Here is a 15,611-nt window from a genome sequence, read left to right as displayed (position 1 = left end):
ACAATACAAGGTAAGTAAGACTTTTTAAGGTTTGCAGTTTAGTTACTTTTTCTCTCATACAAAGTTCAGCTAAACAACATTTTCAGGAACAAAACTCGTAATGTGGGTTCCTATGGGAAAAAAGTTTTAGTGGTTTCTTGGGTATGTAAACGACTTAGGAGTGGGAGTTTTTGGGGCTAGGACCAAGGTTCCTCAAGGTCTAGATAGGCACTCAAGTTGCACCACCAGCAGCACTGGGGCGGCCGGGTGCAGAGTGCAGGGGCCCAATGTTAGCCAAAGGGGCAAAGGGGGCCTTCGGTTAGGGGCTGCTTACGAGCAGGCCACTCGGGTGTGGGAGCAAAGCTCCTGGGGTTAAGGTCAGCACTGCAGGGGCCAACAATTAGCACAGGAGCTGCACCACCGATAGCTAAGTGTGTAGGGAGGCAAACAGGAGGAACATGGCGGGGGCAGGCTAACGACTGTCGCGGAGCTCCCCGCTTGGAGGCACCGAGAGTGGAGTTCAGGATGAGTTCTCCGGTTTCACGGTGAGAGTCGAATACTTGGGTTTGCGGGAAAAATTTAGCGCGTTAAAAATAAGCTTCTTTTTTGGCATTTTTTTCCCCGTACTTTTCGGCACTGCGTGTGTGCTGTCAGTGGCGGCTGCGGCGGCGGCACTAGGACCTGGAGGTGGGATGGTGGAATCGAGACTGCACCTGGAGGCAGGGGAGGAGCTGGCCTTTGCTTGGAGAAACGCTGCATCTGAGGTAGGAGCAGAGGGAGAGGCAGAGGCGCTTGTGGCGGTTTCCCCGGATCAAGGAAACAGACTAACTGAGATAAGTCCGGGAACTGGGGTTAGAGCTTCAGGTTACGCCGATTGGAGATGGGAAGTGTGGCAGCATTCAAGGGGAGCACTTCTACACCACTTTAGAGGCCCTGTGCGTTAGGGGCATTTTTCAGCCACAAAATATTTAGCCTCAGCCAAAGGGGAGTGTTTGCATGGAGGCAGACCTGTTAACAGGAGCAGCAGCATTATTAAGCCAGTGTCAAGTCAGCCCAGCAGGAGCAGGGGTAGACCCTATTATCACAACTCCTGCGAACACAAACCTCGTAACTGTGTCTTTAGGGCCCAGAGAGAGGGAATTCACCAAGATTAAGGAGTTTAAAAGCAGGGGGAGGTGGTAAGAAACAGGTACCAACTGAGGTCTAAACAAGATCTGAGGCAGCAGGGGATTTGGGACCTAGTAGAATCAGGTGAGAAAGTGAGACCCACACCACTTACACCACATAGGAGCAAGAGGAAGTGGTGCGCCAAGAAAGGGGGCAGTAATAAAACCCCCCAGCAGGTTCAGACACAAAAAAGTACACCCTCCCTCAAAAGCTACTTCAAAGTTATGGAGAATTTGAATTCCTTGAAGGAGGGGGCAGGAGCGGAACCTGATTCACAGTTAACCCAGACCTCTAGTGAACCCACCCTGATCTTGGAGAACAGGTACTCCCCTATTGCGGAGACGCAAGATAATGAGGGACTAGCTAATGAGGCATTATATGAGCTAGCTGATCCGGCTTACCCAGACACAGATATACGGGCAAGTGGCAGTCCTAGAGTGGCGGAGAGAGCCCCAGCTCAACAAGCTCCTACAGCAGTATTATCCCAAGTCCTTTTAGGGGGCCTGGGACCTAAAAACTCTACTAACATTTAGACAATAGAAGGCGTAAGGCCATCTCACCCCTCATTAGGGAAGCACCCAGTTTCAGGAATGACTTCAGGACCTAATCCGTCTGTCATTACAAGCAGCTTAAATTCTCAGTCTTTGGCCGGACCCGAAACGGATATACCTCCTGCCCATGCCCCTGAACTTGACAAAATAAGGCTCTTATTCCAATCGTTGAGAGGGGATTTACTTGAGAAGTTTGAAATCTCTGAGGCCAATCAAAAGAAATTACACGATAGGTTTGATCTCTTGGAAACCAAACTTGAAGGTATAGAGACTCGGACTACCATACTGGAACATAAGGTCTCCACCCTCTCGGTCACTACTACAGAAAGCTCCACTGACCTTTGCACCCTAAAAAAGCAAAATCGGGCTTTAATGATGGATATGGAACGTCTGGAGACCCACTCACGGCGGAACAACCTTCGCATACTGAAAATACCCTAAGGCGAGGAAGTGGAGGACATTAAAGCCTTTGTTTGTAGGCTCTTTAGGGAGGGCGTGTTGAAAGATCGATTAGATATAGATTTAGTGGCAGAGATACAGAGGGTCCATAGAGATCCTTTCAGACTTCATCCAGACCGCAAGGCACCTAGGAAGATTTTAGTATACTTCCAGACATATAGTGTCAAGGAGTTGATACTCAGCAGGTCCCTAGCGAGTGCCTCACTTCATTATCGGGCTAATCCATATCAAATCCGGTCCGACATAGGAGGACGAACAGCTCAAAGGCAATGCGAGCTGGGTTCAAGAATGCCCGAACTGAGATCATTGGGGGCGCGGGTGCAGATGAAGTTCCCTGCCATTTTAAAAATCATGTGGAACAACAAAATGCACACATGTAACCAGCCAGATGAGGTGGATGAGTTACTAATGAGTATGAGGAAGTAGTTTGGTTTGGCTATATGTAGTCACTGCCTTTGCTTACTGTTTACTGTTTACATAACATTGCTTGCAAGGGATACTTGCTAATGATACTTGGAAGAAGATTTTTTTTTTTCTTTTCTTGCACCTATTGTTAGGTGGCATGATATTTAGTTAAAAAAAGGGGTTTTCTTTGAGAGAAGTGTGGAAAAATTGTTATAAAAAAAAGGGAGATATAATTAAAAAAGGGGGAAAAGGGGATAATAAAACCAAATCACATACAGTAGACACATTAGATAGAAGGGGAAGGTTTAGACACGGTGCTGGAAGGCGGGGAGCTCCATAGGGGCTAGACAACGCCTGAGCTGAAGGGAGGGTTCCTCAGGGGAGGGTGTGGGTGGGTCGGGGTGGGGGGGGGGAAGAATAAAAAGTCCTCTTTGGTTGTAAAAATGCAATGTGTGTTGACTCAGATGTTACAGTCACTCAGGGGGGCTGTTGGTTGGGTAACACTTGGCTATGGCTGCGAATCAGTATTCTAGTAGCAAAATCATCTCCTGAAACCTCAATGGTATAGGGAGTCGGAAAAAACAGCAGAGGGTATGCGAATTTTTAAGGAACTTGGAGGCCAGTGTATACCTGCTGCAGGAGACTCACCTTGAGGCAGAAGCGTGCAGGAAGGTTTTTGGGAAACAACGTTGGGTACAGGATGTGCTATACTCTAGACAGAAGGGAATCTCTAGGGGGGGGTAGCGATAATCGTTAGGGCAAATAAGGGAATAAGGATACAACGCTGGGACACTGATCAGTCAGGGAGGTGGTTGGTGGCGGTCCTTTCGATTGCTAGCTCATCCTACACATTCGCAGTATACTACGGCCCGAATGAAGACAATGAAATCTTTCTTTTAATCTTGTTTTTGACTGTCAACTAGATCGTACCTTCAGAGCAAAGTATGTCCCACCTAAGAGGTCTCTTTTAGCTCTCAAGAATATAATAAGAGACTTCAACTTGCTGGATGCCTGGAGATCTAAGAATGGGGACTTAAGAGAGTACTCTTTCTACAGTAAAAAGTACAGGCAATTCTCAAGAATAGATTTGTTTTTGGTAGACCATATACTTAAGTCGATTTTGATCTCAGTTTCCCATACCCTAGTGGGCCTCTCAGACCACTCGTTTGTAGAACTAATTATTAACTTTTCGACCCACGTATGTGAACGCAGATGGACTCTTGATAGAACTATTCTTTTGGAGGAAGGCATCGGAGTCAAAATTAAAAACAGTGTATTGGAGTTCTTTTTATTTAATGTGGGATCGCCACAGAACAAACTGTTTGAGTGTCGTTTAAGGCGTTTATAAGAGGCTTTTTGGGGTACCAGATGAGACGAAAAAGAAAAAATCTAAAAGAAAGAGAAGCTAAAGACCTGGACTCTAATAAGAGGAAGGAACAGGAATTACAGTTCGCAGCTTTGGGAGACAGAGATAAGATCTCAGTACTCGAAAAGGAGCTCATGGAGTTACTAGCAAATATTAAAACTAAGGCAGATATGCTGATCCATGATAGGTGGGAAGCCAGCAAACTTAAGAACTTTGAGTATGGGGAGAAATGTGGTGCACTCTTGGCGTGGAAAGCTAGATCCGACAGGACCAGGAATAACATCAACACCCTGTCCCAACGGAGCTCGGGAAAATTGTTAACTGATGAAGAAGAGATCAAGGCCGAAGCTAGGGGATTTATGGAAGAGCTATACCAGGAGAATATAAGTGGGGGAGCAGAGGAATTGGAGAAGTGGTGGAGCAATAGGGCCCTGCCCCAATTGAGCAAAGCAGATAAAAGCACTCTATCGAGTGGGATCACCGAAGGGGAGATTAGGGCGCAGTTAAAAAAGATGAGTAGAAGCAAGGCTCCAGGCCCCGACGGTCTACCAACAGAGGTATATAAGGATAACCTAGAGGAGATTCTTCCCCACTTGCTGTCCCTTTTTAACAACATATATCAGCAAGGGGGAGGTATTCCACCCTCATGGTCAGAGGCTACCATCACCTTAATAGCTAAACCCAATAAGGATCCTATGTAAATAGAGTCCTATAGACCCATTTCCCTTCTTAATTCCGACCTAAAAATATTTTCTGGGATTTTGGCTGGGAGATTAGCGAAAGTTATTAAATCCATCATTCACCCTGACCAGAGGGGCTTTGTGCCAGGGCGGCAGTTAAACGAGCTGACATTCCAGGCTATTGGAGCGATAGATTACGCAGAAGAAAGGGGATTGCCGTTGGCCATCGTGGCAATAGATGCCGCGAAGGCCTTTGATCAGGTTAATTGGCTGTTTCTCTGGGACACTTTGACTAGGTTTGGCTTCCCACTCCCTTTTATCCAAGGTGTCAAAACATTGTATGGGAACCCACGGGCGAAAATCCTGATTAATGGTACCATGACTAACTGGTTTATGATTTCAAGGGGGACGAGACAGGGTTGTCCCCTGTCTCCTCTCCTTTTCGATCTTTATATTGAGCCCTTTGTTTCTTTGCTGAGATTGGATCCAACGATCATTCCTTTTTAAATGGGAGATCTGGAGCTTAAGGCTGCTTTATACGCAGATGATTTATTGCTATATACCACCAATCCACTAGAGGCCATTCCAAAGTTATTTCAACTAGCGGAGGAATTCGGTGCACCAAAACGGACATCATGAGCTGGAACAGTCTTATCCCTATACCAGGAGCCAAAAGCAAGATCAGGTACTTGGGTATTCACCTTACGCAAAAGCTAATTGATGTCCCTAGAATAAGCTGGCAAATAGTGGTTAACGAAATAAGCAAACTTTTACTCAGATGGGCCGGTCTACCTCTTAGTATATATGGCAGAGTTAACCTAATTACAATGGTGGTACTGCCTAAAGTAACCTTTTTATTTAACAGTATCCCATTGACTTTCCACAATAAAGATATCTCCAGCCTCCAGGGCAAGATAGGTTCCTTTATTTGGGCCACTAAATCACCAAGAATTGCTTGGAGGAAGCTGAGAAGGGGTTTAAAAATAGGCGGCTTGGCCCTCCCAGACTTGCTCTTATATTGTTACGCGTTTCAGTTAAAGAACTTTAGACTCCTGGCCAATAAGTTGGACTCATCCTCGCACGTCCGTTTGTTTCGGCCGTTGTTATCTGACCTGCTTCAGGGCCTTGAATTTTTCTTGTTCAAATTTGGTGCCCAGAAGTTTTACAAGAAAGTTTGTTTAAAAATGTTATTAACAGCACTTAAGTTGTGGCAAGTAGCCTGCAAAACATGGGGAATTCCTTATTATAATCCTCTAGCCCCAATCTGGGACTCCCCGGGGACACCTGCATGTTTATTAGACCGTCTGTCGCTCCCTCTGAGGGTTGCAGGTTTTGTAAGATGGGGAGACCTGAGCAACAATCTAGGACTCCTCGATTGGACATCCCTATTTAATATAACAGGAGGTTCCCTTACAAGGTTTAAATACTATCAATTATCATCTTGGTGGGGAAGCCTACATTGGGAGCGGGAGGAAGTGGGAAATGGCTTTCTGGAACTAGCCAGTAGACAGGAAGGCTGGAAGGGGGAGGTCTCTGCATGGGATATTTTACTAGTGTGGGCAAAGGATCAGCAGGAGGCAGAAATTTCCAAACTCTGGGGTGACCTCCTTGCAGATAGTTCAGTAGGGAAGTTGGAGGTTTGGAAAGATTCATTTATAATATCTCAAAAGACAATAAAGCCTGCCAATCTTAGAAGGAACCATCTTTACACAGCACATAGGGTTTATTGGACTCCTTCAAAGTTGACAAAAATCTCCGGAGAATCTTATTACTGTCCAAGATGCAAGCTTTTAGCAGCAGACGACTTACATATTTTTGTGGACTGCCCAGAAATCAAAAGCTATTGGCAGCAGGTTTGCAGTTTTTTAGAGGACGTACTGTCGCGATCAGTAATCTGCAGTCCAAGATTGATTCTTTTTGGTCTGCCACATGGATATGATATCAGAGACAGTATTGTCCAGTTCATATTTTATGTTATTGTCTTCGCAAGGAGGGAGGTGTTCAGAGAATGGAAATCAGCACCCCCCCCCCCCCCCAGGTTTGCTGACTGCCTTAGGAACATCATGGCTATAAGTAAATCAGATTTGTTGTGCAGTGGAGAGGGCGCTGCTAAGATATGGGCTCCGTTGGTAAAATGGTCGGACAGATAAACGATGAAAAGTCCAATGATTATGCCAGGTTTTTGTGGTCTGGTCCTCCCAAGGGGCAAGGTTCACCTACATCGAGAACGGGAGTTGGACTAGTAGACAACCTACCTCTGGGTGATCTTATACCGCTATGCATAAAATCCCAGGGTGCATAGTAATGATTTGTGCTAGCGGCTCTGAGAGATCCTATCTAGAGTCATAACATCTGGTGGCATATATGAGGACAAAAAAAAAAAAAGGAGCTGTACCACCAGCAACACAGGGGCAGCCGGGTGTAGTGTGCCAAGTGGACGTCGGGGACCCTGTGGATTCCCATGAGCACCTTTGGTTCAGCAAAGATGCTGCAGGCTCGGGCTGGGAGACTTCCTGAAGGCGTCCACCAGCTGGAGAGGTAAGTTGGGTTCTTGGGGGATGCCTGGACACCATCAGTTGGGCCACCCAGGGCCGCGGAGCGTCGGGTGCAGCGGTGTCTTTTGGCATCAGGTCTTCTTACCAGCTGTGGTCAGGGGACCCTTCAGGTTGAGGCTGCAGGTGTAGGCTTGAGACTTGAGGGAGATCAGGGATCACCAGATCCCAGGTCGGGATCGCTGGAGAGACCTCCTCGTGGCGTTGGACCATTGGAACTCGGGCCGCTGGCATAGAGTGTGGAGTGGTGCAGAATCGCGGAGCTACCTTGATTCGGATTCTGTCGGTGAGTTTTGGTTTGAGCAAATCCAGTGATCATAGGAGACAGAGTGTGTTAGATGAGTTCAGGGCAGGTCCTCCGGGCTCTGGGGGTTGCTGGCTGCTGGATTCATCTGGGTTCTCGCAAGTTAAAGGGGGAACAGTCCGGAAGGGCTGGGGCCAAAGCAGTAGGTCTCCTCTTCTTCCTGGGTCAGCACAGCTCTCTGGTCCTTCTGCTTTCTTCCTTAAATCTGAGGAGGCAAGGTTTGGGGTTGCCCCTAAATACTACATTTAGGGACGTTAAAAGGGGTGTGCAGGTAGGGACCAATGGGTCCCTTCCTTGCGGTGGGTACACCCCATATTATGCTACCCTCCAGTGGGAGGGGGACATGAGCCTCTCACTAATTGGTTGGGTCCCCTCATCTTCAAGATGGAAGGGACTGAGATGTGTGCTTTACCTCTCCCTCCCCCCACCTGAGGGGTGGGGTTGGCAAAGCTGGCCACCCCTCTCTTCCTAACTTGGTTTTCCCGCTGGTTCTCCCGCCTAAAGTGGGGGGCTGAACCGGTGGAAGCCAGTTGCTGGGGACAGGAAGAGGCAGGGACAGCTTCCAAAGTCAGTAGGCCTTAGAAGTTTCCCCTTCGTCGACCCAGCCCATCCAGGAGGAGGAGGTTTGACACATCTGCCCTGGATGGGCTTTGTTTCTGGACCCAGAGAGCGGAGGCTGGCTACCCATGGGTCCAGGAACCTCTCTGGTCGTGGTAAACGACGTACAGCCATTCAGGAACCACACCCGGGCTGGTCGTCATTCAGGGGGCATCGCTAAGATGCCCTCTGAGTGCATTGTATATTAAATCCCACACTGGCATAAGTGTGGGTTTACCGTGCCGAGAAGTTTGATACCAAACATCCCAGGTTTTAGTAAAGCCATTATGGAGCTGTGGAGTTCGTAATGACCAACTCCCAGACCATATACTCTGTATGGCTTTACTACACTTAAACAATGTCTAAGAATGGACTTAGCCACTGTAGGGGTACAGGGCTCATGCCACTGTACTCTTACCTGAGGGCTAGTGCACCCTGCTAGAGGAGTGACTTACCTAGGCCTCAGACAGTGGGTTGCTGGCATAGCAAACAAGAATGTGTGCCATGTCCACTCTTCTCTTTTCTCTGCACCACAACATGCAGCCTGCAATGGCAGTGTGTGTGTGTTAAGGTACAGGACCTCTAAGGGTGGCACAATATGTGCTGTAGCCCTTAGAGCCCCCCCCTGGCCAGAGTGCTTTTAGTTACCATGGTACCTTTTACAAGGGACTTACATGTGGCCAGAGAGGTGCCAATTGTAGTTACAAAGGTACTGTTTTCAGAAACAGGCCCTGGGAACCTGCTTAGCAGGGACTCAGGGCATATGAAGTCAAAGTGCATCAGACATCTGGCAAAAAGTGGGGGAGTTACTGCAACAGAACCCCACTTTTCTACAGGCGGGGGCTGAAGCAGAAGCAATTCCGCTTCACCCCCAGCCGTTTGTTTTCAAAAGAATCCTCCTGTGCAAGCACCGGAGAATCCTTTTAATGTCTCCCCAGTGTTGGCCAGTGGTTGATGGATGCACTGGGGAGGTTGTGGGGGCATCGACCATTGAAGCCGTCACGTAAAGGGTTAATTGAATAAGAATGGGAAACGTCATCTATATAAAATGTAGGCTTGGATCATGCAGAGGCTCAGCTAAACAATTGTTGCTCTTGTAGTGAGTCCTGAATTGGCATCTCTCATGAATGACAGATGAGCCATCTCTGTAATTTCCTTGTGAATCATTGCAATTTTATCAATCAAAGCATGATTTATCTGTAAGCTGGTGTCAAAACAATGTTGAACGGAAGATCCAAGAACATGGATAGCAGTGTCTTACAGGTGAATCATGTCTGAGATTGATTTTCTTTTTTTGATTAATTAAAATAAGACCCTTTGCCACCTTACGTACTTCGACCACGGAGCCATGATCTTCACTTGCTCAGCCGCAGGACTCACTTTCTTGTGCTATACAGACTAGTATGGGAACTTTAAGTGTAGTGGAGCAAAGCCAAGAACCCTTACATTTCATAAAGGGTTTTTCTTCATCTTAAATATGTAAACTGTACATATCCTTGCGCTGCAATGTAACGCACAATTGCTTTTGCTGCAGGCCAATTATCAACAAGTATGGTGGTTGCCATATTTTATTCCCACACAGTCAGTAGTATGGACTGAGCAGGATTTCTTATTGTGCTGTGACGATGCCAGGTCTTCTCTGCATCTATGTTTAGTACCTATTTTGAGGAAAAATATAGATACTGAAACAAAGTTTTGCATTTCTCTTCCTTTCCATGATCTCAGTGTGATTTTTTTCTGAAGTGTACAGTGTATAAAATCTTGTGCTGGGGATCTGAAGCAGGGGCGAATAGGTATAGAGAACTAGCTGTCTACTGGCAATTACTTTTGCGTTCCGTTTGTTATATTACATGGTTTACTACTGAATCGTATTAAAGTGTTTCTAAAACATACTTTCACTAAGAAGAAATCAAATTCTTTCCTTAGACAAGATTCTTACATACAGGCCGTCCAGATGCAGGGATCCTTCAGATATATGCTGCCCCAGGCCCTTAGTAAGTGTGCTTGAAAGCGTGGTAGTCAACATTTTGTAGTGGTAGTCAACAGTTCGTACCACCTCGTTGTGGTAAGAGTGAGCGGGATGACAATTTGTCACCGCTCTGAGACCCACTTTATCCAACTACGAATGAACCATTAACATTTTCTTTAAAACTACACCTTGTTTTCCTTTTCTCTTGATAAGTTTCTGAAAGGTTTCAAGTACTGAAATAAATGTTCTTAGTTTTTAAGTGCAAATCTTGCTCGATTGTTAGGGAAAGCAATGCCAAGTAGCAAGGAAGGAGATTTCCAGGTGCTTCCGCAATATTGTCCAGGTTCACACCTGCAACAGATTAATATCTTTGACTATCTTGACAGTCGGTAGATAAAAAAAAAAAAACAGTTTCGGCACAATGTTGCAATATTGCCTTGTGCAGCGAATCGCACCTTCTAGCCCGGGCAGAATTCAAACTTGCTCCCTATGCTTACTCTGTACCCCACTGTTTGATTCTAGACAAAATATCCCTTTCTCAGCCCGCCAACTACCCTTTTTTCCAATATGGCATTTATCTATAATGGAGCTTTGAAACAGCATCGTAATTTTGTGGTCACCATTGTGGGGCCCATTATCAGTTCACCAGAAACGACCTGGTAAGTTCCCCACCCACCTGCAGTTATGGATAATACACGCACTAGTGTCTTTTGGGGGAGTAGAATGACTGTGTTTGGTGAATAACATGCAGTAAGCTGTGTTTCTACTCTGATTCCTATATATTTTTGCTTAGTATTTTACAGGAACACTTTGCCTGCAGATATAGTGTCCCGGTGAAAGGGTTCCCCTGGGATTTATAATCTTGAAGGGGCGAGTAACTCCAACCGTTAGCCCCATTCGGAATATTGGTCCACATGTAATAGAGGCCTTAGAAAGCAATCCTTTGGACTGGCACACTATACGCCTTTTAAGATAAGTCTTACTTATTTCGAAAATGTAAAAAAAAAATGTCAGGCTGATACTCCGTTAATGGGCAGCAGAGTACCTTATGCATTAAAGATCCCACAATTGGTGTTGAGTGGTTGGTGGTGTTTGACGTTTAATGTGTTTTGGAATGTCCAGTGGCAGTGTTTGCCATCTTGGTAGCAGTGCTATCAGTGTGCTTTAGATGGAAACCCAATAGCATTTTCCTGCCCCTCAAAAAAACATTAGGGAATACCTGTGTTCTGAGCTGTTCTGTCAGATGTATGAGCAATCAATACCTGCTATTAGTTATGAAAGGCACATTTCTCCTGTTTTCCATGCATGGTACAGTTGACCATTTGTGTGTGCTGTAAAAGCAAAAAAAAAACAAGCATCTCCATTGTACATAAAAAATCTGCCAAGCTAACTTTGTGCTTATTCTACATTCCTAGGGGTCAAGGATGGCGTTTCTGAAGAGTGGCTGGCTGCTGCGCCAAAGTGAGTGATCTCTTTTCAGATGTCTCTTTATATTCAAAATGGTTGTTTCTTCTCCAGGGAGCCAGGTGGGAGTATCTTCAACATGTTGGGCTTTTGGTTTGTTGGGGTGAAAGTACGTATGGCCCAGTATTCTCGTCTTCTGGTCTGCTGAATTAAGCCTGGGGGCAAGTTTTAGAGGTGACACACCTATAATGTGTGATGATCTCTATAACATACAGTATGGTGTTCATACTTTGGTAACTGAATGTGCTAGTGGGTCAGCAGTGTGATAATCTTGCCATGTTGACAGCATCTTATAAAAGCCCTTGTTGCAAGTCTATCCTTTTATGTATGTATCAAAAAGGCAGCAGTGTACCCTTTTTTATCATTTATTATCTTTAATAAAAAGCCAGAGTGATATACCTGGTGCGTGTCTTGCTCTACAATAATGTCTCCTTTAGAACATTTTAGTACCTACCTATGTTGGAACATAATTAGAAAGGTCTTTAACTGCCCCTTTTCTGTTGCAGAGCGTGATATATGAAAATGTAGGTTTTGTTTCATTGGTTCAGTTAGATAAACTTCTTTAGGCAAAAGCAAGTTACAGAAGCAAAAGAAAAACAAAATAGGAAATGCCACCTTGCTTGACTTTGTTGCCGCCAGCGGTTAGATTCTTCGAACCCAAGGTACGAAATGGCAGACTTTTTGTGAGAAATATCTGTGGAATATTTCAGCGAAAGGACGTCTCAATGGGATGTGTTTCAAAGTCTCTTCCTGTAGTATGATACCAAAGGTTACAGACACCAACACTCCTGGGGCCATATTCTGTACAGTGCCCCTGTCTCAATGAGTACTTGTGTTCCTGTTTTTTCTTCCAGAAGTGCTATAGTATAGATAGCATCTTGGACCTCCCCTTCAACGGAGAGGCATTATTCGGAAAACACATAGATGATGCCCTCCAAGAGATAAAGAAGGATACAGAGACGGCTAGGTCTCTTGGTACGCTTCAGTACCGGAAAGCTCCTTTCAGGGGTGCCAGAGGCAGGAGTACCACGTCATACAGAGGCTCATATCAGCAGCAAAGGTACTCGTCATATGGATCAACGTCACAACTGTATCGTCAGCCATATCATTAAAAACAAGGTCAAGCCTCGACTTTCTCTAGATCGAATACCAGAGGGAAACAGAACCGCCAGGGACGTGATACGTCCAAGAGGCAATAGCGGCGTTCTGGCTATGCCTGCTGTGCCCACCTCCATGACAACATCTGTAGGAGGCAGGGTGTCACAATACCTCCGCAACTGGTCTAAAATAACATCAGACCGTTGGGGGCTCAACATAATTCGAAAGGGCCATACCTTGGAATTCACTCAAATCCCACCTTCCAAGCCCCCTGCTGCCATTCCATCAAAAATCTGCGTCTCTTGCAGCTCAAAGTTCAACAGATGCTCCTGAAGGGAGCAGTGGAGCTGGTTCCCTTATCTCAAAGAGGGAAAGGATTCTATTCCAGGTTCTTCCTGGTGAAGAACACGCTGGAGAAATGGCGCCCTATTTTAGACCTCAGGGAGCTAAACACCTATCTCATTTCCCAATCCTTTCGGATGGTTTCCCTTCAGGATTTATCACGTCTCGTCAATCCGGGGGATTTCATGGCCACTCTCGATCTCGAAGATGCGTATTTTCACATACTCATTCACCCTGCACACAGGAGGTTTCTACGATTTACAGTAGCCACGAGCCACTTTCAATTCAGGGTTTTACCCTTCGGACTTCGCTCTGCCCCAAGAATCTTTACCAAGGTGCTGGCACCGGTGGCAGCTTTCCTACGGAAACATCACTTTCCAGTCTTCCCATACTTGGACGATTGGTTGCTGAAATCCCCGTGCAGGGAGACTGCGAGGGAAGCAGTCAACGCATGTACGAACCTATTCCAGAATTTGGGTCTTACTCGCAACAAGGAAAAATCATCTTTGATTTCGTCCAGGACAGTGCGTTTCCTGGGGGCCATCTTGGACTCAAATCTCAGCAAGGCTTTCCCGTCCTTAGAAAGGCAGGAAAAACTGCGAACCATGGCGCTGCTCTTGAGAAGAAGAAGGTGTCTTTCAGTACGCCGTTACAAATCCCTTCTGGGGGTGATCTCCTCATGCATCCCTCTAATCCCTCACTGCAGATTGCGGATGCGGCCTCTTCAAGAGCAGCTAGACAAACAGTAGAGGCAGGTTCACGGCTCATTCGACGACAAGGTAACGATTACTTTCGCAATGAAAACAGCGGCCTTGTGGTGGACAAAACAGGAAAACCTTTCCCAAGGTCTATCTGTCTCCTTAAGTGGTGACAACGGATGCGTCACTGGACGGCTGGGGTGCGGTGCTTCAGAATCTTCATGTCAGCAGGCATTGGTTGCCCCAGCACCGTCTTCTTCACATCAACCTCCCAGTACTCAGGGCTATCAGGCTAGCACTTCAAGCATTTCTTCCTCGACTGCAGGGGTTGGAGGTTCTCATCCGAACAGACAACACCACGGCCATGCACTACATAAACAAGGAAGGAGGTACCAGTTCTCTTCCGTTGTCTCAGGAGGCCCAGAAGATTTGGGAATGGGCTATTCTTCATGGAATGTCACTGCAGGCAGAACATCTACCAGGAGTCCTAAATGAAAAGGCGGACAGACTCAGCAGGCTATCGTCAGTCAGTCACGAATGGGAACTGAACCAGGTGGTCTTGGAAGAGATTTTACAACGGTGGGGCAAACCCTCAATAGATCTATTTGCCACCCTGACCAACAAGAAATACCAGTCTTACGCAAGCAGGCTTCACCATCGAGGGTCACTAGGGAATGCGCTTTCGATAGCTTGGTCAAGAGCATTTGTGTACGCCTTTCCCCCCATTCCAATGATCCCGAGGCTTATCAGGAAGATCAAAACGGAACCGTGCAAGATGATCTTGATAGCTCTTGCTTGGCCGAGACAGTTCTGGTTCACAGAACTTCACCTTCTGTCTCTTGTCCCTCCTCTTCCTTTGCGGACGATTCCGGATCTCCTCACGATGTCCCACAGACAGATTTGGCACCCGGATCCAGAGTCATTACACCTGACTGCATGGCGAGAATTCATGAATCTTCCCATCTCAAATGAAATAAGAGAAGTTCTATCTGAAGCTAGAGCTCCTTCCACTAATAAAACTTACCGTTTAAAATGGAAAAAAATTGCATTTGATGCCGGAAGGAAAGTGTTGACCCTTTCTCTTCTCAGCCTCATCAGCTTCTACCTTATCTTTTGTCTTTGGCTAAGACAGGATTGGCTCATTCATCCATAAAAGTTCACTTGGCAGCGATTTCTCGCTACAGACGCTTGGCATCTGGACCTTCTCTCTGGTCTTCAAGAATAATTAAACAATTTCTCAAGGGCTTGTTTGGAGTCTACCCCCCAGTGAGGCCTCTGCCTCCTACATGGCATTTGAATTTAGTTCTCGCACAGCTCATGAAGGCCCTTCGAACCAATTCATGGTTCAGACATAAAATTTCTTTCATGGAAGTTGGTTCTCCTGCTTGCCCTCACATCGGCGAGACACATTGGGGAATTACAAGCTCTCACAATACAGGAACCTTTTCTCATTCAAGAGAAATACTGTGATTTTGAGGACTAACCCGAGGTTCATACCTAAAGAGCCTTCAGACTTTCACCTAAATGAACCAGTGATTCTCAAGTCTTTCTTTCCTCAACCTTCCACACAGGCGGAGAGGTCACTTCATTCTCTGGATGTGCAGCGGTGCTTGAAATTTTATTTGGATCGCACCAAAGGGTTTCGTAAATCTTCACAATTATTCATTGCTTTTAGTGGTCCTTGCAAGGGCCTTCCACTTTCAAAGCAAAGTATTGCAAGATGGATTTCCAGTGCTATTCTATATTGCCACTCAACAGCGGGTAAGCCGCTGGACAGCAGGATTAGAGCACACTCCACAAGATCCGTGGCTTCATCTACAGCTCTCTTCGCGGGAGTACACATCAGAGACATTTGCAGAGCTGCGACTTGGAGCAGCGTGCACACCTTTACGAAGCATTACTGCTTGGAATCCTTGACACAGGAAGACACAGCTGTGGGCCAGGCAGTCCTGAGGAACCTCTTCCACTAATTGGTGAGCT

The 15,611-nt window shown here is 46.2% G+C and overlaps 1 protein-coding gene across 2 annotated transcripts in view; it reads left to right on the top strand.

Moving 5' to 3' along the window:
- Positions 1 to 15,611, top strand: part of PLEKHB2 (pleckstrin homology domain containing B2) — a 173,877-nt gene that overhangs the window by 69,422 nt on the left and 88,844 nt on the right. For both annotated transcript variants that reach the window (XM_078666082.1, XM_078666081.1), the window contains exon 2: positions 11,445 to 11,490. In XM_078666082.1, the coding sequence (XP_078522208.1) occupies positions 11,454 to 11,490 (37 nt within the window). In that variant the 5' untranslated portion in view covers positions 11,445 to 11,453. The remainder of the gene's footprint in view (positions 1 to 11,444; positions 11,491 to 15,611) is intronic.

This window comes from Lissotriton helveticus, chromosome 11 (assembly GCF_964261635.1).
Source record: "Lissotriton helveticus chromosome 11, aLisHel1.1, whole genome shotgun sequence".
Classification (NCBI taxonomy): Eukaryota; Metazoa; Chordata; class Amphibia; order Caudata; family Salamandridae; genus Lissotriton; species Lissotriton helveticus.
Note: the sequence above shows the minus strand (reverse complement) of the source record. Positions and strands in the feature narration are given on the sequence as shown.